The sequence below is a fragment of the Rattus norvegicus genome, chromosome 1 (assembly GCF_021556685.1).
Source record: "Rattus norvegicus strain SHRSP/BbbUtx chromosome 1, alternate assembly SHRSP_T2T, whole genome shotgun sequence".
NCBI classification, from domain to species: domain Eukaryota; kingdom Metazoa; phylum Chordata; class Mammalia; order Rodentia; family Muridae; genus Rattus; species Rattus norvegicus.
The window spans coordinates 79,175,291-79,196,619 of NC_141534.1; the positions used below are offsets into that span (position 1 = coordinate 79,175,291).

Sequence of the window (21,329 nt, forward strand, 5' to 3'; positions counted from 1 at the left end):
ATCAAGAATCGACAAATGGGATCTCCTAAAACTGCAAGCTTCTGTAAGGCCAAGGGCACTGTGGTTAGGACAAAATGGCAACCAACAGATTGGGAAAAGCTCTTTACCAATCCTACAACAGACAGAGGGCTTATACCCAAAATACACAAAGAACTCAAGAAGTTAGACCGCAGGGAGACAAATAACCCTATTAAAAAATGGGGTTCAACCCATTCAGAGCCTGCCCCACATGTGGTCCATACATATACAGCCACCCAATTAGACAAGATGGATGAAGCAGAGAAGTGCAGGCCGACAGGTACCGGATGTACATGTCTCCTGAGAGACACAGCCAGAATACAGCAAATACAAAGGCGAAAGCCAGCAGCAAAACACTGAACTGAGAACAGGACCCCCGTTGAAGGAATCAGAGAAAGGACTGAAGATCTTGAAGGGGCTCGAGACCCCAGATGAACAACAATGCAAGCAACCAGAGCTTCCAGGGACTGAGTCACTACCCAAAGACTCTACATGGACTGACCCTGTACTCTAACCTCATAGGTAGCAATGAATAGCCTAGTAAGAGCAGCAGTGGAAGGGGAAGCCCTTGGTCCTGCCAAGACTGAACACCTAGTGAATGTGATTGTTGGGGGGAGGGTGGTAATGGGGGGAGGATAGGAGGGGAACACATATATAGAGGGGGACGGGGAGGGGCAGAGGTTAGGGAAAGTTGGCCTGGACACCGGGAATGGGAATAACAATCGGAATGTAAATAAAAAATACTCAAGGTAATGAAGATATATATGTATATATATCACATACCATGAGAAAATCAACATGTAGCCCAATGGGGAGAGCTGTTAAAGGACAGGCACAGAGACCTGTCACCGAGTGCTGAGAAACCCAACATTACCCTCCCACACCTCTGTGTCGACAAGTAGAGAAAGTAACCTTGTACATATGTGTGTGGTATGTGATCACTGTTAATGTTGATCAACATGTGTGTCATGTTGATGTTGGTGCCAGAGGTCAACTTCAGGTGTCCTTGATCAGGAAACATCTACCTTGAAACAAAGCCTTATTTTTAACTTTAACTTCATGCCTATGTGTGGGTATGTATGAGCCTTTTGCCAGCAGAGGACAGAGGTGTTGGGTTTCTTGGAGATGAATTTACACCCAGCTCTGAGCCACCTGATGTGGGTGCCCTTAAATCAACTCCAACCTGCATGAGCGCACAGAGGAATATGGAGGTCTAACTCACCTGACAGAAACCTACACAGCATGTGGCTGTAAGTGTAACCATCTTTACAGCCCACCCCTCCTGCAAACCTGGTGATTTCTGTTCCTCCTCTGATCCTTCTTCCTTCGGGGTTGCTTTATCATCTTTTTTTGGAGGAGTTGTTGGGCTTTCTGGAACAAAACAAAGAGTTAATGACTTATTGCCCATGTTGGGATGAAACGGTTCATGTCCGAACGACAGAGAGTGTTAGGCAAGCTTCTGCTCAGGTGATATCCATATAGAATTTGATGTCAGGCCCTATGTCTCTCAAGTACAGTAAGGCAGTAGAGAGAGGCAAAGATGCTCACATCTGAACCCTAACATGTGCATTATCTCCTAGTTCCTTTGAGAGGCTTAGGGTGGGTGTCACACAAGGAGGAGCTGGGTCATAGGTAGTTAAGGTTCATCTTTGTTATTCATCCCCAATTCCTTCCAATTTCTGACCTGTGGAAACAGCTTGTATGAGATTTAATTTGCGGGTAACTGATACTTGTAATTAGAGTTGTCTTCAGGTTTGTGTGTTTTGTTGTGGGTGCACAGATGCTCCCGATTGTCTACCTCCTCTTTAGAAATGTAACTAGGTTTGGAAAAGAATACATTTTATTGTTTGGGACATGTCCATGTATCACACAGGTGCCCTAGGGAGCCAGAACAGGACATTGAGCTCTGTGGAACTGGAGTTAAAGGCAGCTGTGAGCCACTTCTATGTGTGTGCTATAAGGGGAACAGGATTTTACTCTTCAAAGCAGAGATACCATCTCTATGAGCTGCCAATCCTGAGGGAACAGAGGGTGGGGAGGAGAGATATGAACTGCTATCCTTTGGACATGACGGAGCTGCTGGGCACATGAAATCATGCAGCTGAGACTCCCTGTGCAAACGTCAGACACTTAAAAATGTATAATAGTTTGGGTGCGGGCTCCTGAGGAAGTATCAGCATTTGGAGTTGCTGCTCTGCAGCAGCTCCTCCTCTTAGTTGCCACGGCTCTGTGTGTACATGCACGCTGGCAGGTCCATGTGCAAATTCTGTGACCATCGGTGGACCATAGGTTGACTTTTCATGTCTTTCTCAGTCACTCTCAGTCTTAACTTCTAAAGATGTATTTATCTTTAAGAATGCTCTTCCTGTACGGATGTCGCTGTACCCTGTGCCAGGCAGGCTATGCCTACTTAGACTACAAGAGGGCAAATTCCTTGACACTAGACTTATGGATATGGGCTGGCATGTGAGAACTGAAAACTGATTTTGCATTCTCCAAAACAGTAGGCAAGTGATGTTGACCCTCCGGGCCCTGTCTCTTGTCTCCAATCTTAGTTTTGGAGAGTCTCACTAAACCTGGATCTCACCATGGTAGCCTGGGCTGGGCAGCAAGCAGCAGGGATCCTCCTTGTCTCTGCCTCCTTGGTGGTTGTTTTATAGTCACATGCCCCTCCCACCAGCCCATCTAGATAGGTTATGGGAATGGAACTCTGGCCCAAGCACAGAAAGCATTTCTTTACTGAGCAAGACAAGCCTCCAGTTTCAACCTTATTAACAGTTATATACCCAAACACAGATGCAACTTAATGCCGTGCATATCAGTAACGTAGGTGATCATTTCCCTCTATGAAATTGTCAAGGCAATTTTAAAATTTATGATACAAACCAATGGAACCAAGAACTAGCACTCCACATATCTAGGAGACACATTGAAAGTCATATACCCTGAAAGAAGCAACATGTCGCCCAATGGGGATAGCTGTTAAAGGACAGGCACAGAGAGCTGTCACCTAGTGCTGAGAAACCCAACATTACCCTCCCACACCTCTCTGTCGGTAAGTAGAAAAATTAACCTGTACATATATGTGTGGTATGAGATCAGTGTTAATGTTGATCAACATGTGTGTCATGTTGATGTTGGTGCCAGAGGTCAACTCAGGTGTCCTTGATCAGGAAACATCTACCTTAAAACAAAGACTTATTTTTAACTTTAATTTCATGCCTATGAGTGGGTGTGTATGAGCCTTTTGGCAGTAGAGGACAGAGGTTTTGGGTTTCTTGGAGATGAATTTATATACCCAGCTCTGAGCCACCTGATGTGGGTGCCCTGAAATCAACTCCAACCTGCCTGAGCGCACAGAAGAATATGGAGGTCTAACTCACCTGACAGAAACCTACACAGCATGTGTCTGTAAGTTTAACCATCTTTACATCCCACCCCTCCTGCAAACCTGGTGATTTCTGTTCCTTCTCTGATCCTTCTTCCTTCGGGGTTGCTTTGTCATCTTTTTTTGGAGGAGTTGTGCTTTCTGTAACAAAAGATAGAGTTAATAACTTATTGCCCATGTTGGGATAAGAACAGTTCATGTTCAAACTACATAGAGTATTAAGGCAAGCTTCTGCTAAGGTTATATCCTTATAGCCTTTGTTGTCAGGCCCTTTGTCTCTCAAGCACGGTAAGGCAGTAGAGCGAGGCAAAGATGCTCCCATTTGAATCCTAACATGTGCATTGCCTCCTAGTTCTTTTGAGAGGCTTAGGGTGTGTGTCACAAGAAGGTGCTGGGTCATAGGCAGTTAAGGTTCATCTTTGTTATTCATCCCCAATTCCTTCCAATTTCTGACCTGTAGAAGCAGCTTGTATGGGATTTAATTTGCGGGTAACTGATACTTGTAATTAGGGTTGTCTTCAGGTTTGTGTGTCTTGTTGTGGGTGCACAGATGTTCCCGATTGTCTACTTCCTCTTTAGAAATGTAACTAGGTTTTGAAAAGAATAAATTTTCAACCAAAAGTCATCAAAAAAGACAAGGAAGGACACTTCATATTCATCAAAGGAATAATCCACCAAGACAATCTCTCAGTCCTCGATATCGATGTCCAAATACAAGGGCACCTACATCCATAAAAGATACCTTACTAAAGCTCAAAGCACACAGTGCACCTCACACAATAATAGTGGGTGATTTCAACACCCCACTCTCATCAATGGACAAATCATGGAAGCAGAAATTGAAGAGAGAGATAGACAGACTAAGCGAAGTCATGATCCAAATGGACTTAAAAGATATTTATAGAACATTCTATCCTAAAAGGAAAGGATTTACCTGCGTCTCTCCACCTCCTGGTACTTTCTCTAAAATTGACCATATAATGGGTCATAAAAACAGGCCTCAACAGATACAGAAAGATAGAAATAATCCCATGCGTCCTATCAGACCACCGCGGGCTAAAGCTGGTCTTCAATAACAATAAGGTAAGAACGCCCACATATACATGGAACTTTAACAGTGCTCTACTCATCAAGGATAACCTGGCCAAGGAAGAAATAAAGAAAGAAATTAAAGACTTCTTAGAATTTAATGAAAAGGAAGTACAACATATCAAAACTTATGGGACACAATGAAAGCTGTGCTAAGAGGAAAACTCATAGCTCTGAGTGCCTGCAGAAAGAAACAGGAAAGAGCATATATCAGCAGCTTGACAGCACACCTAAAAGCTCTAGAACAAGAAGAATCAAATACACCCAGTAGAAGTAGAAGGCAGGAAATAATCAAACTCAGGGCTGAAATCAACCAAATAGAAACAAAAAGGACAATAGAAAGTATCAACAGAACCAAAAGTTGGTTCTTTGAGAAAGTCAACAAGATAGATAAACCCTTAGCCAGACTAACGAGAGGACACAGAGAGTGTGTCCAAATTAACAAAATCAGAAATGAAAAGGGAGACATAACTACAGAATCAGAGGAAATTAAAAAAATCATCAGATCCTACTACAAAAGCCAATATTCAACAAAACTTGAAAATCTGCAGGAAATGGACAATTTCCTAGATAGATACGAGGTACCGAAGTTAAATCAGGAACAGACAAACCAGTTAAACAATCCCATAACTCCTAATGAAATAGAAGCAGTCATTAAAGGCCCCCCAACCAAAAAGAGCCCAGGTCCAGACGGGTTCCGTGCAGAATTCTATCAGACCTTCACAGAAGACCTCATCACACCAATACTATCCAAACTATTCCACAAAATTGAAGCTGATGAAGCACTACCGTATTCCTTCTATGAAGCCACAATTACTCTTTTACCTAAACCACACAAACACCCAACAAAGAAAGAGAACTTCAGACCAATTTCCCTTATGGATATCAACGCAAAAATACTCAATAAAATTCTGGCAAACCGAATCCAATATCACATCAAAACAATCATTCACCATGATCAAGTAGGCTTCATCCCAGGCATGCAGGGATGGTTTCATATATGGAAAACCATCAACGTGATCCATTATCTAAACAAACTGAAACAACAAAACCACAGGATCATTTCATTAGATGCTGAGAAAGCATTTGACAAAATTCAACACCCCTTCATGATAAAAGTCCTGGAAAGAATAGGAATTCAAGGCCCATACCTAGACATAGTAAAAGCCATATACAGCAAACCAGTAGCTAACATTAAACTAAATGGAGAGAAACTTGAAGCAATCCCACTAAAATCAGGGACTAGACAAGGCTGCCCACTCTCTCCCTACTTATTCAATATAGTTCTTGAAGTTCTAGCCAGAGCAATCAGACAACAAAAGGAGATCAAGGGGATACAGATTAGAAAAGAAGAAGTCAAAATATCACTAATTGCAGATGATATGATATAGTATATTTAAGTGATCCCAAAAGTTCCACCAGAGAACTACTACAGCTGATAAACAACTTCAGCAAAGTGGCTGGGTATAAAATTAACTCAAATAAATCAGTAGCCTTCCTCTACACAAAAGAGAAACAAGCCGAGAAAGAAATTAGGGAAATGACACCCTTCCTAATAGTCCCAAATAATAAAAAAAAATACCTCGGTGTGACTGTGAACAAGCAAGTATAAGATCTGTATGATAAGATCTTTAAGCCTCTGAAGAAAGAAATTGAAGACATCAGAAGATGGAAAGATCTCCCATGCTCATGGATTGGCAGGATCAACATAGTAAAAATGGCCATTTTACCAAATGCGATCTACAGATTCAATGCAATCCCCATCAAAATACCAATCCAATGCTTCAGAGAGTTAGACAGAACAATTTGCAAATTCATCTGGAGTAACAAAAAACCCAGGATAGCTAAAACTATCCTCAACAATAAAGGGACTTCTGGCGAAATCACTATCCCTGAAGTCAAGCAGTATTACAGAGCAATAGTGATAAAAATTGCATGGTATTGGTACAGAGACAGACAGATAGACCAGTGGAATAGAACTGAAGACCCAGAAATGAACCCACACACCTATGGTCACTTGATTTTTGACAAAGGAGCCAAAACCATCCAATGGAAAAAAAAAAGATAGCATTTTCAGCAAATGATGCTGGTTCAACTGGAGGTCAGCATGTAGAAGAATGCAGATCGATCCATGCTTATCACCCCGTACAAAGCTTAAGTCCAAGTGGATCAAGGACTTCCACATCAAACCAGATACACTCAAACTAATAGAAGAAAAAGTGGGGAAGACTCTCGAACACATGGAGACTGGAGAAAATTTCCTGAAAAAACCAAACCAAACCAAACCAAACCAAACACCAATGGCTTATGCTCTAAGATCAAGAATCGACAAATGGGATCTCCTAAAACTGCAAGCTTCTGTAAGGCCAAGGGCACTGTGGTTAGGACAAAATGGCAACCAACAGATTGGGAAAAGCTCTTTACCAATCCTACAACAGACAGAGGGCTTATACCCAAAATACACAAAGAACTCAAGAAGTTAGACCGCAGGGAGACAAATAACCCTATTAAAAAATGGGGTTCAACCCATTCAGAGCCTGCCCCACATGTGGTCCATACATATACAGCCACCCAATTAGACAAGATGGATGAAGCAGAGAAGTGCAGGCCGACAGGTACCGGATGTACATGTCTCCTGAGAGACACAGCCAGAATACAGCAAATACAAAGGCGAAAGCCAGCAGCAAAACACTGAACTGAGAACAGGACCCCCGTTGAAGGAATCAGAGAAAGGACTGAAGATCTTGAAGGGGCTCGAGACCCCAGATGAACAACAATGCAAGCAACCAGAGCTTCCAGGGACTGAGTCACTACCCAAAGACTCTACATGGACTGACCCTGTACTCTAACCTCATAGGTAGCAATGAATAGCCTAGTAAGAGCAGCAGTGGAAGGGGAAGCCCTTGGTCCTGCCAAGACTGAACACCTAGTGAATGTGATTGTTGGGGGGAGGGTGGTAATGGGGGGAGGATAGGAGGGGAACACATATATAGAGGGGGACGGGGAGGGGCAGAGGTTAGGGAAAGTTGGCCTGGACACCGGGAATGGGAATAACAATCGGAATGTAAATAAAAAATACTCAAGGTAATGAAGATATATATGTATATATATCACATACCATGAGAAAATCAACATGTAGCCCAATGGGGAGAGCTGTTAAAGGACAGGCACAGAGACCTGTCACCGAGTGCTGAGAAACCCAACATTACCCTCCCACACCTCTGTGTCGACAAGTAGAGAAAGTAACCTTGTACATATGTGTGTGGTATGTGATCACTGTTAATGTTGATCAACATGTGTGTCATGTTGATGTTGGTGCCAGAGGTCAACTTCAGGTGTCCTTGATCAGGAAACATCTACCTTGAAACAAAGCCTTATTTTTAACTTTAACTTCATGCCTATGTGTGGGTATGTATGAGCCTTTTGCCAGCAGAGGACAGAGGTGTTGGGTTTCTTGGAGATGAATTTACACCCAGCTCTGAGCCACCTGATGTGGGTGCCCTTAAATCAACTCCAACCTGCATGAGCGCACAGAGGAATATGGAGGTCTAACTCACCTGACAGAAACCTACACAGCATGTGGCTGTAAGTGTAACCATCTTTACAGCCCACCCCTCCTGCAAACCTGGTGATTTCTGTTCCTCCTCTGATCCTTCTTCCTTCGGGGTTGCTTTATCATCTTTTTTTGGAGGAGTTGTTGGGCTTTCTGGAACAAAACAAAGAGTTAATGACTTATTGCCCATGTTGGGATGAAACGGTTCATGTCCGAACGACAGAGAGTGTTAGGCAAGCTTCTGCTCAGGTGATATCCATATAGAATTTGATGTCAGGCCCTATGTCTCTCAAGTACAGTAAGGCAGTAGAGAGAGGCAAAGATGCTCACATCTGAACCCTAACATGTGCATTATCTCCTAGTTCCTTTGAGAGGCTTAGGGTGGGTGTCACACAAGGAGGAGCTGGGTCATAGGTAGTTAAGGTTCATCTTTGTTATTCATCCCCAATTCCTTCCAATTTCTGACCTGTGGAAACAGCTTGTATGAGATTTAATTTGCGGGTAACTGATACTTGTAATTAGAGTTGTCTTCAGGTTTGTGTGTTTTGTTGTGGGTGCACAGATGCTCCCGATTGTCTACCTCCTCTTTAGAAATGTAACTAGGTTTGGAAAAGAATACATTTTATTGTTTGGGACATGTCCATGTATCACACAGGTGCCCTAGGGAGCCAGAACAGGACATTGAGCTCTGTGGAACTGGAGTTAAAGGCAGCTGTGAGCCACTTCTATGTGTGTGCTATAAGGGGAACAGGATTTTACTCTTCAAAGCAGAGATACCATCTCTATGAGCTGCCAATCCTGAGGGAACAGAGGGTGGGGAGGAGAGATATGAACTGCTATCCTTTGGACATGACGGAGCTGCTGGGCACATGAAATCATGCAGCTGAGACTCCCTGTGCAAACGTCAGACACTTAAAAATGTATAATAGTTTGGGTGCGGGCTCCTGAGGAAGTATCAGCATTTGGAGTTGCTGCTCTGCAGCAGCTCCTCCTCTTAGTTGCCACGGCTCTGTGTGTACATGCACGCTGGCAGGTCCATGTGCAAATTCTGTGACCATCGGTGGACCATAGGTTGACTTTTCATGTCTTTCTCAGTCACTCTCAGTCTTAACTTCTAAAGATGTATTTATCTTTAAGAATGCTCTTCCTGTACGGATGTCGCTGTACCCTGTGCCAGGCAGGCTATGCCTACTTAGACTACAAGAGGGCAAATTCCTTGACACTAGACTTATGGATATGGGCTGGCATGTGAGAACTGAAAACTGATTTTGCATTCTCCAAAACAGTAGGCAAGTGATGTTGACCCTCCGGGCCCTGTCTCTTGTCTCCAATCTTAGTTTTGGAGAGTCTCACTAAACCTGGATCTCACCATGGTAGCCTGGGCTGGGCAGCAAGCAGCAGGGATCCTCCTTGTCTCTGCCTCCTTGGTGGTTGTTTTATAGTCACATGCCCCTCCCACCAGCCCATCTAGATAGGTTATGGGAATGGAACTCTGGCCCAAGCACAGAAAGCATTTCTTTACTGAGCAAGACAAGCCTCCAGTTTCAACCTTATTAACAGTTATATACCCAAACACAGATGCAACTTAATGCCGTGCATATCAGTAACGTAGGTGATCATTTCCCTCTATGAAATTGTCAAGGCAATTTTAAAATTTATGATACAAACCAATGGAACCAAGAACTAGCACTCCACATATCTAGGAGACACATTGAAAGTCATATACCCTGAAAGAAGCAACATGTCGCCCAATGGGGATAGCTGTTAAAGGACAGGCACAGAGAGCTGTCACCTAGTGCTGAGAAACCCAACATTACCCTCCCACACCTCTCTGTCGGTAAGTAGAAAAATTAACCTGTACATATATGTGTGGTATGAGATCAGTGTTAATGTTGATCAACATGTGTGTCATGTTGATGTTGGTGCCAGAGGTCAACTCAGGTGTCCTTGATCAGGAAACATCTACCTTAAAACAAAGACTTATTTTTAACTTTAATTTCATGCCTATGAGTGGGTGTGTATGAGCCTTTTGGCAGTAGAGGACAGAGGTTTTGGGTTTCTTGGAGATGAATTTATATACCCAGCTCTGAGCCACCTGATGTGGGTGCCCTGAAATCAACTCCAACCTGCCTGAGCGCACAGAAGAATATGGAGGTCTAACTCACCTGACAGAAACCTACACAGCATGTGTCTGTAAGTTTAACCATCTTTACATCCCACCCCTCCTGCAAACCTGGTGATTTCTGTTCCTTCTCTGATCCTTCTTCCTTCGGGGTTGCTTTGTCATCTTTTTTTGGAGGAGTTGTGCTTTCTGTAACAAAAGATAGAGTTAATAACTTATTGCCCATGTTGGGATAAGAACAGTTCATGTTCAAACTACATAGAGTATTAAGGCAAGCTTCTGCTAAGGTTATATCCTTATAGCCTTTGTTGTCAGGCCCTTTGTCTCTCAAGCACGGTAAGGCAGTAGAGCGAGGCAAAGATGCTCCCATTTGAATCCTAACATGTGCATTGCCTCCTAGTTCTTTTGAGAGGCTTAGGGTGTGTGTCACAAGAAGGTGCTGGGTCATAGGCAGTTAAGGTTCATCTTTGTTATTCATCCCCAATTCCTTCCAATTTCTGACCTGTAGAAGCAGCTTGTATGGGATTTAATTTGCGGGTAACTGATACTTGTAATTAGGGTTGTCTTCAGGTTTGTGTGTCTTGTTGTGGGTGCACAGATGTTCCCGATTGTCTACTTCCTCTTTAGAAATGTAACTAGGTTTTGAAAAGAATAAATTTTCAACCAAAAGTCATCAAAAAAGACAAGGAAGGACACTTCATATTCATCAAAGGAATAATCCACCAAGACAATCTCTCAGTCCTCGATATCGATGTCCAAATACAAGGGCACCTACATCCATAAAAGATACCTTACTAAAGCTCAAAGCACACAGTGCACCTCACACAATAATAGTGGGTGATTTCAACACCCCACTCTCATCAATGGACAAATCATGGAAGCAGAAATTGAAGAGAGACATAGACAGACTAAGCGAAGTCATGATCCAAATGGACTTAAAAGATATTTATAGAACATTCTATCCTAAAAGGAAAGGATTTACCTGCGTCTCACCACCTCCTGGTACTTTCTCTAAAATTGACCATATAATGGGTCATAAAAACAGGCCTCAACAGATACAGAAAGATAGAAATAATCCCATGCGTCCTATCAGACCACCGCGGGCTAAAGCTGGTCTTCAATAACAATAAGGTAAGAACGCCCACATATACATGGAACTTTAACAGTGCTCTACTCATCAAGGATAACCTGGCCAAGGAAGAAATAAAGAAAGAAATTAAAGACTTCTTAGAATTTAATGAAAAGGAAGTACAACATATCAAAACTTATGGGACACAATGAAAGCTGTGCTATAAGGAAAACTCATAGCTCTGAGTGGCTGCAGAAAGAAACAGGAAAGAGCATATATCAGCAGCTTGACAGCACACCTAAAAGCTCTAGAACAAGAAGAATCAAATACATCCAGTAGAAGTAGAAGGCAGGAAATAATCAAACTCAGGGCTGAAATCAACCAAATAGAAACAAAAAGGACCATAGAAAGTATCAACAGAACCAAAAGTTGGTTCTTTGAGAAAGTCAACAAGATAGATAAACCCTTAGCCAGACTAACGAGAGGACACAGAGAGTGTGTCCAAATTAACAAAATCAGAAATGAAAAGCTAGACATAACTACAGAATCAGAGGAAATTAAAAAAATCATCAGATCCTACTACAAAAGCCAATATTCAACAAAACTTGAAAATCTGCAGGAAATGGACAATTTCCTAGATAGATACGAGGTACCGAAGTTAAATCAGGAACAGACAAACCAGTTAAACAATCCCATAACTCCTAATGAAATAGAAGCAGTCATTAAAGGCCCCCCAACCAAAAAGAGCCCAGGTCCAGACGGGTTCCGTGCAGAATTCTATCAGACCTTCACAGAAGACCTCATCACACCAATACTATCCAAACTATTCCACAAAATTGAAGCTGATGAAGCGCTACCGTATTCCTTCTATGAAGCCACAATTACTCTTTTACCTAAACCACACAAAGACCCAACAAAGAAAGAGAACTTCAGACCAATTTCCCTTATGGATATCAACGCAAAAATACTCAATAAAATTCTGGCAAACCGAATCCAATATCACTTCAAAACAATCATTCACCATGATCAAGTAGGCTTCATCCCAGGCATGCAGGGATGGTTTCATATATGGAAAACCATCAACGTGATCCATTATCTAAACAAACTGAAACAACAAAACCACAGGATCATTTCATTAGATGCTGAGAAAGCATTTGACAAAATTCAACACCCCTTCATGATAAAAGTCCTGGAAGGAATAGGAATTCAAGGCCCATACCTAGACATAGTAAAAGCCATATACAGCAAACCAGTAGCTAACATTAAACTAAATGGAGAGAAACTTGAAGCAATCCCACTAAAATCAGGGACTAGACAAGGCTGCCCACTCTCTCCCTACTTATTCAATATAGTTCTTGAAGTTCTAGCCAGAGCAATCAGACAACAAAAGGAGATCAAGGGGATACAGAGTAGAAAAGAAGAAGTCAAAATATCACTAATTGCAGATGATATGATATAGTATATTTAAGTGATCCCAAAAGTTCCACCAGAGAACTACTACAGCTGATAAACAACTTCAGCAAAGTGGCTGGGTATAATATTAACTCAAATAAATCAGTAGCCTTCCTCTACACAAAAGAGAAACAAGCCGAGAAAGAAATTAGGGAAATGACACCCTTCCTAATAGTCCCAAATAATAAAAAAAAAATACCTCGGTGTGACTGTGACCAAGCAAGTAAAAGATCTGTATGATAAGATCTTTAAGCCTCTGAAGAAAGAAATTGAAGACATCAGAAGAGGGAAAGATCTCCCATGCTCATGGATTGGCAGGATCAACATAGTAAAAATGGCCATTTTACCAAATGCGATCTACAGATTCAATGCAATCCCCATCAAAATACCAATCCAATGCTTCAGAGAGTTAGACAGAACAATTTGCAAATTCATCTGGAGTAACAAAAAACCCAGGATAGCTAAAACTATCCTCAACAATAAAGGGACTTCTGGGGGAATCACTATCCCTGAACTCAATTAGTATTACAGAGCAATAGTGATAAAAATTGCATGGTATTGGTACAGAGACAGACAGATAGACCAGTGGAATAGAACTGAAGACCCAGAAATGAACCCACACACCTATGGTCACTTGATTTTTGACAAAGGAGCCAAAACCATCCAATGGAAAAAAAAAGATAGCATTTTCAGCAAATGATGCTGGTTCAACTGGAGGTCAGCATGTAGAAGAATGCAGATCGATCCATGCTTATCACCCCGTACAAAGCTTAAGTCCAAGTGGATCAAGGACTTCCACATCAAACCAGATACACTCAAACTAATAGAAGAAAAAGTGGGGAAGACTCTCGAACACATGGAGACTGGAGAAAATTTCCTGAAAAAACCAAACCAAACCAAACCAAACCAAACACCAATGGCTTATGCTCTAAGATCAAGAATCGACAAATGGGATCTCCTAAAACTGCAAAGCTTCTGTAAGGCCAAGGGCACTGTGGTTAGGACAAAATGGCAACCAACAGATTGGGAAAAGCTCTTTACCAATCCTACAACAGACAGAGGGCTTATACCCAAAATACACAAAGAACTCAAGAAGTTAGACCGCAGGGAGACAAATAACCCTATTAAAAAATGGGGTTCAACCCATTCAGAGCCTGCCCCACATGTGGTCCATACATATACAGCCACCCAATTAGACAAGATGGATGAAGCAGAGAAGTGCAGGCCGACAGGTACCGGATGTACATGTCTCCTGAGAGACACAGCCAGAATACAGCAAATACAAAGGCGAAAGCCAGCAGCAAACCACTGAACTGAGAACAGGACCCCCGTTGAAGGAATCAGAGAAAGGACTGAAGATCTTGAAGGGGCTCGAGACCCCAGATGAACAACAATGCAAGCAACCAGAGCTTCCAGGGACTGAGTCACTACCCAAAGACTATACATGGACTGACCGTGTACTCTAACCTCATAGGTAGCAATGAATAGCCTAGTAAGAGCAGCAGTGGAAGGGGAAGCCCTTGGTCCTGCAAAGACTGAACATCTAGTGAATGTGATTGTTGGGGGGAGGGTGGTAATGGGGGGAGGATAGGAGGGGAACACATATATAGAGGGGGACGGGGAGGGGCAGAGGTTAGGGAAAGTTGGCCTGGAAACCGGGAATGGGAATAATAATCGGAATGTAACTAAAAAATACTCAAGGTAATGAAGATATATATGTATATATATCACATACCATGAGAAAATCAACATGTAGCCCAATGGGGAGAGCTGTTAAAGGACAGGCACAGAGACCTGAGACCGAGTGCTGAGAAACCCAACATTACCCTCCCACACCTCTGTGTCGACAAGTAGAGAAATTAACCTTGTACATATGTGTGTGGTATGTGATCACTGTTAATGTTGATCAACATGTGTGTCATGTTGATGTTGGTGCCAGAGGTCAACTTCAGGTGTCCTTGATCAGGAAACATCTACCTTGAAACAAAGCCTTATTTTTAACTTTAACTTCATGCCTATGTGTGGGTATGTATGAGCCTTTTGCCAGCAGAGGACAGAGGTGTTGGGTTTCTTGGAGATGAACTTACACCCAGCTCTGAGCCACCTGATGTGGGTGCCCTTAAATCAACTCCAACCTGCATGAGCGCACAGAGGAATATAGAGGTCTAACTCACCTGACAGAAACCTACACAGCATGTGTCTGTAAGTGTAACCATCTTTACAACCCACCCCTCCTGCAAACCTGGTGATTTCTGTTCCTCCTCTGATCCTTCTTCCTTCGGGGTTGCTTTATCATCTTTTTTTGGAGGAGTTGTTGGGCTTTCTGGAACAAAACAAAGAGTTAATGACTTATTGCCCATGTTGGGATGAAACGGTTCATGTCCGAACGACAGAGAGTGTTAGGCAAGCTTCTGCTCAGGTGATATCCATATAGAATTTGATGTCAGGCCCTATGTCTCTCAAGTACAGTAAGGCAGTAGAGAGAGGCAAAGATGCTCACATCTGAACCCTAACATGTGCATTATCTCCTAGTTCCTTTGAGAGGCTTAGGGTGGGTGTCACACAAGGAGGAGCTGGGTCATAGGTAGTTAAGGTTCATCTTTGTTATTCATCCCCAATTCCTTCCAATTTCTGACCTGTAGAAGCAGCTTGTATGAGATTTAATTTGCGGGTAACTGATACTTGTAATTAGAGTTGTCTTCAGGTTTGTGTGTCTTGTTGTGGGTGCACAGATGCTCCCGATTGTCTACCTCCTCTTTAGAAATGTAACTAGGTTTGGAAAAGAATACATTTTATTGTTTGGGACATGTCCATGTATTCACACAGGTGCCCTAGGGAGCCAGAACAGGACCTTGAGCTCTGTGGAACTGGAGTTAAAGGCAGCTGTGAGCCACTTCTATGTGTGTGCTATAAGGGGAACAGGATTTTACTCTTCAAAGCAGAGATACCATCTCTATGAGCTTCCAATCCTGAGGGAACAGAGGGTGGGGAGGAGAGATATGAACTGCTATCCTTTGGACATGACGGAGCTGCTGGGCACATGAAATCATGCAGCTGAGACTCCCTGTGCAAACGTCAGACACTTAAAAATGTATAATAGTTTGGGTGCGGGCTCCTGAGGAAGTATCAGCATTTGGAGTTGCTGCTCTGCAGCAGCTCCTCCTCTTAGTTGCCACGGCTCTGTGTGTACATGCACGCTGGCAGGTCCATGTGCAAATTCTGTGACCATCGGTGGACCATAGGTTGACTTTTCATGTCTTTCTCAGTCACTCTCAGTCTTAACTTCTAAAGATGTATTTATCTTTAAGAATGCTCTTCCTGTACGGATGTCGCTGTACCCTGTGCCAGGCAGGCTATGCCTACTTAGACTACAAGAGGGCAAATTCCTTGACACTAGACTTATGGATATGAGCTGGCATGTGAGAACTGAAAACTGATTTTGCATTCTCCAAAACAGTAGGCAAGTGATGTTGACCCTCCGGGCCCTGTCTCTTGTCTCCAATCTTAGTTTTGGAGAGTCTCACTAAACCTGGATCTCACCATGGTAGCCTGGGCTGGGCAGCAAGCAGCAGGGATCCTCCTTGTCTCTGCCTCCTTGGTGGTTGTTTTATAGTCACATGCCCCTCCCACCAGCCCATCTAGATAGGTTATGGGAATGGAACTCTGGCCCAAGCACAGAAAGCATTTCTTTACTGAGCAAGACAAGCCTCCAGTTTCAACCTTATTAACAGTTATATACCCAAACACAGATGCAACTTAATGCCGTGCATATCAGTAACGTAGGTGATCATTTCCCTCTATGAAATTGTCAAGGCAATTTTAAAATTTATGATACAAACCAATGGAACCAAGAACTAGCACTCCACATATCTAGGAGACACATTGAATGTCATATACCCTGAAAGAAGCAACATGTCGCCCAATGGGGATAGCTGTTAAAGGACAGGCACAGAGAGCTGTCACCTAGTGCTGAGAAACCCAACATTACCCTCCCACACCTCTCTGTCGGTAAGTAGAAAAATTAACCTGTACATATGTGTGTGGTATGAGATCAGTGTTAATGTTGATCAACATGTGTGTCATGTTGATGTTGGTGCCAGAGGTCAACTCAGGTGTCCTTGATCAGGAAACATCTACCTTAAAACAAAGACTTATTTTTAACTTTAATTTCATGCCTATGAGTGGGTATGTATGAGCCTTTTGGCAGTAGAGGACAGAGGTTTTGGGTTTCTTGGAGATGAATTTATATACCCAGCTCTGAGCCACCTGATGTGGGTGCCCTGAAATCAACTCCAACCTGCCTGAGCGCACAGAAGAATATGGAGGTCTAACTCACCTGACAGAAACCTACACAGCATGTGTCTGTAAGTTTAACCATCTTTACATCCCACCCCTCCTGCAAACCTGGTGATTTCTGTTCCTTCTCTGATCCTTCTTCCTTCGGGGTTGCTTTGTCATCTTTTTTTGGAGGAGTTGTTAGGCTTTCTGCAACAAAAGATAGAGTTAATAACTTATTGCCCATGTTGGGATAAGAACAGTTCATGTTCAAACTACATAGAGTATTAAGGCAAGCTTCTGCTAAGGTTATATCCTTATAGCCTTTGTTGTCAGGCCCTTTGTCTCTCAAGCACGGTAAGGCAGTAGAGCGAGGCAAAGATGCTCCCATTTGAATCCTAACATGTGCATTGCCTCCTAGTTCTTTTGAGAGGCTTAGGGTGTGTGTCACAAGGAGGTGCTGGGTCATAGGCAGTTAAGGTTCATCTTTGTTATTCATCCCCAATTCCTTCCAATTTCTGACCTGTAGAAGCAGCTTGTATGGGATTTAATTTGCGGGTAACTGATACTTGTAATTAGGGTTGTCTTCAGGTTTGTGTGTCTTGTTGTGGGTGCACAGATGTTCCCGATTGTCTACTTCCTCTTTAGAAATGTAACTAGGTTTTGAAAAGAATACATTTTCAACCAAAAGTCATCAAAAAAGACAAGGAAGGACACTTTATATTCATCAAAGGAATAATCCACCAAGACAATCTCTCAGTCCTCGATATCGATGTCCAAATACAAGGGCACCTACATCCATAAAAGATACCTTACTAACACTCAAAGCACACAGTGCACCTCACACAATAATAGTGGGTGATTTCAACACCCCACTCTCATCAATGGACAAATCATGGAAGCAGAAATTGAAGAGAGACATAGACAGACTAAGCGAAGTCATGATCCAAATGGACTTAAAAGATATTTATAGAACATTTTATCCTAAAAGGAAAGGATTTACCTGCGTCTCACCACCTCCTGGTACTTTCTCTAAAATTGACCATACAATGGGTCATAAAAACAGGCCTCAACAGATACAGAAAGATAGAAATAATCCCATGCGTCCTATCAGACCACCACGGGCTAAAGCTGGTCTTCAATAACAATAAGGTAAGAACGCCCACATATACATGGAACTTTAACAGTGCTCTACTCATCAAGGATAACCTGGCCAAGGAAGAAATAAAGAAAGAAATTAAAGACTTCTTAGAATTTAATGAACAGGAAGTACAACATATCAAAACTTATGGGACACAATGAAAGCTGTGCTAAGAGGAAAACTCATAGCTCTGAGTGCCTGCAGAAAGAAACAGGAAAGAGCATATATCAGCAGCTTGACAGCACACCTAAAAGCTCTAGAACAAGAAGAATCAAATACACCCAGTAGAAGTAGAAGGCAGGAAATAATCAAACTCAGGGCTGAAATCAACCAAATAGAAACAAAAAGGACCATAGAAAGAATCAACAGAACCAAAAGTTGGTTCTTTGAGAAAGTCAACAAGATAGATAAACCCTTAGCCAGACTAACGAGAGGACACAGAGAGTGTGTCCAAATTAACAAAATCAGAAATGAAAAGGGAGACATAACTACAGAATCAGAGGAAATTAAAAAAATCATCAGATCCTACTACAAAAGCCAATATTCAACAAAACTTGAAAATCTGCAGGAAATGGACAATTTCCTAGACAGATACGAGGTACCGAAGTTAAATCAGGAACAGACAAACCAGTTAAACAATCCCATAACTCCTAATGAAATAGAAGCAGTCATTAAAGGCCTCCCAACCAAAAAGAGCCCAGGTCCAGACGGGTTCCGTGCAGAATTCTATCAGACCTTCACAGAAGACCTCATCACACCAATACTGTCCAAACTATTCCACAAAATTGAAGCTGATGAAGCGCTACCGTATTCCTTCTATGAAGCCACAATTACTCTTTTACCTAAACCACACAAAGACCCAACAAAGAAAGAGAACTTCAGACCAATTTCCCTCATGGATATCAACGCAAAAATACTCAATAAAATTCTGGCAAACCGAATCCAATATCACATCAAAACAATCATTCACCATGATCAAGTAGGCTTCATCCCAGGCATGCGGGGATGGTTTCATATATGGAAAACCATCAACGTGATCCATTATCTAAACAAACTGAAACAACAAAACCACAGGATCATTTCATTAGATGCTGAGAAAGCATTTGACAAAATTCAACACCCCTTCATGATAAAAGTCCTGGAAAGAATAGGAATTCAAGGCCCATACCTAGACATAGTAAAAGCCATATACAGCAAACCAGTAGCTAACATTAAACTAAATGGAGAGAAACTTGAAGCAATCCCACTAAAATCAGGGACTAGACAAGGCTGCCCACTCTCTCCCTACTTATTCAATATAGTTCTTGAAGTTCTAGCCAGAGCAATCAGACAACAAAAGGAGATCAAGGGGATACAGATTAGAAAAGAAGAAGTCAAAATATCACTAATTGCAGATGATATGATATAGTATATTTAAGTGATCCCAAAAGTTCCACCAGAGAACTACTACAGCTGATAAACAACTTCAGCAAAGTGGCTGGGTATAAAATTAACTCAAATAAATCAGTAGCCTTCCTCTACACAAAAGAGAAACAAGCCGAGAAAGAAATTAGGGAAACGACACCCTTCCTAATAGTCCCAAATAATAAAAAATATACCTCGGTGTGACTGTGACCAAGCAAGTAAAAGATCTGTATGATAAGATCTTTAAGCCTAGGAAGAAAGAAATTGAAGACATCAGAAGATGGAAAGATCTCCCATGCTCATGGATTGGCAGGATCAACATAGTAAAAATGGCCATTTTACCAAATGCGATCTACAGATTCAATGCAATCCCCATCAAAATACCAATCCAATGCTTCAGAGAGTTAGACAGAACAATTTGCAAATTCATCTGGAGTAACAAAAAACCCAGGATAGCTAAAACTATCCTCAACAATAAAGGGACTTCTGGGGAAATCACTATCCCTGAAGTCAAGCAGTATTACAGAGCAATAGTGATAAAAACTGCATGGTATTGGTACAGAGACAGACAGATAGACCAGTGGAATAGAACTGAAGACCCAGAAATGATCCCACACACCTATGGTCACTTGATTTTTGACAAAGGAGCCAAAACCATCCAATGGAAAAAAAAAAGATAGCATTTTCAGCAAATGATGCTGGTTCAACTGGAGGTCAGCATGTAGAAGAATGCAGATCGATCCATGCTTATCACCCCGTACAAAGCTTAAGTCCAAGTGGATCAAGGACCTCCACATCAAACCAGATACACTCAAACTAATAGAAGAAAAAGTGGGGAAGACTCTCGAACACATGGAGACTGGAGAAAATTTCCTGAAAAAACCAAACCAAACCAAACCAAACCAAACTCCAATGGCTTATGCTCTAAGATCAAGAATTGACAAATGGGATCTCCTAAAACTGCAAAGCTTCTGTAAGGCCAAGGGCACTGTGGTTAGGACAAAATGGCAACCAACAGATTGGGAAAAGCTCTTTACCAATCCTACAACAGACAGAGGGCTTATACCCAAAATACACAAAGAACTCAAGAAGTTAGACCGCAGGGAGACAAATAACCCTATTAAAAAATGGGGTTCCAAAATATGCCTCAACATATAAAAGAGACACGTGCTCCACTATGTTCATCGCAGCCTTATTTATAATAGCCAGAAGCTGGAAAGAACCCAGATGCCCTTCAACAGAGGAATGGATACAGAAAATGTGGTACATCTACACAATGGAATATTACTCAGCTATCAAAAACAACGAGTTTATGAAATTCGTAGGCAAATGGTTGGAACTGGAAAATATCATCCTGAGTGAGCTAACCCAATCACAGAAAGACATACATGGTATGCACTCATTGATAAGTGGCTATTAGCCCAAATGCTTGAATTACCCTAGATCCCTAGAACAAACGAAACTCAAGACGGATGATCAAAATGTGAATGCTTCACTCCTTCTTTAAATGAGGAAAAAGAATACCCTTGGCAGGGAAGGGAGAGGCAAAGATTAAAACAGAGACTGAAGGAACACCCATTCAGAGCCTGCCCCACATGTGGCCCATACATATACAGCCACCCAATTAGACAAGATGGATGAAGCAAAGAAGTGCAGACCGACAGGAGCCGGATGTAGATCGCTCCTGAGAGACACAGCCAGAATACAGCAAATATAGAGACGAATGCCAGCAGCAAACCACTGAACTGAGAATAGGTCCCCTATTGAAGGAATCAGAGAAAGAACTGGAAGAGCTTGAAGGGGCTCGAGACCCCAAAA

The 21,329-nt window shown here is 42.2% G+C and overlaps 1 protein-coding gene across 1 annotated transcript in view; it reads right to left on the reverse strand.

Annotated features, from left to right (window-relative positions):
- The window catches only part of Nlrp5 (NLR family, pyrin domain containing 5), a 270,742-nt gene that overhangs the window by 146,555 nt on the left and 102,858 nt on the right, over nucleotides 1-21,329 (reverse strand). The window contains exons 23-28 of the mRNA XM_087603010.1: nucleotides 17,096-17,176; nucleotides 14,934-15,014; nucleotides 10,282-10,359; nucleotides 8,121-8,201; nucleotides 3,470-3,547; nucleotides 1,309-1,389 (exon numbers count right to left, since the gene is read on the reverse strand). Coding sequence (XP_087459136.1) covers nucleotides 1,309-1,389; nucleotides 3,470-3,547; nucleotides 8,121-8,201; nucleotides 10,282-10,359; nucleotides 14,934-15,014; nucleotides 17,096-17,176 — 480 coding nt within the window. The remainder of the gene's footprint in view (nucleotides 1-1,308; nucleotides 1,390-3,469; nucleotides 3,548-8,120; nucleotides 8,202-10,281; nucleotides 10,360-14,933; nucleotides 15,015-17,095; nucleotides 17,177-21,329) is intronic.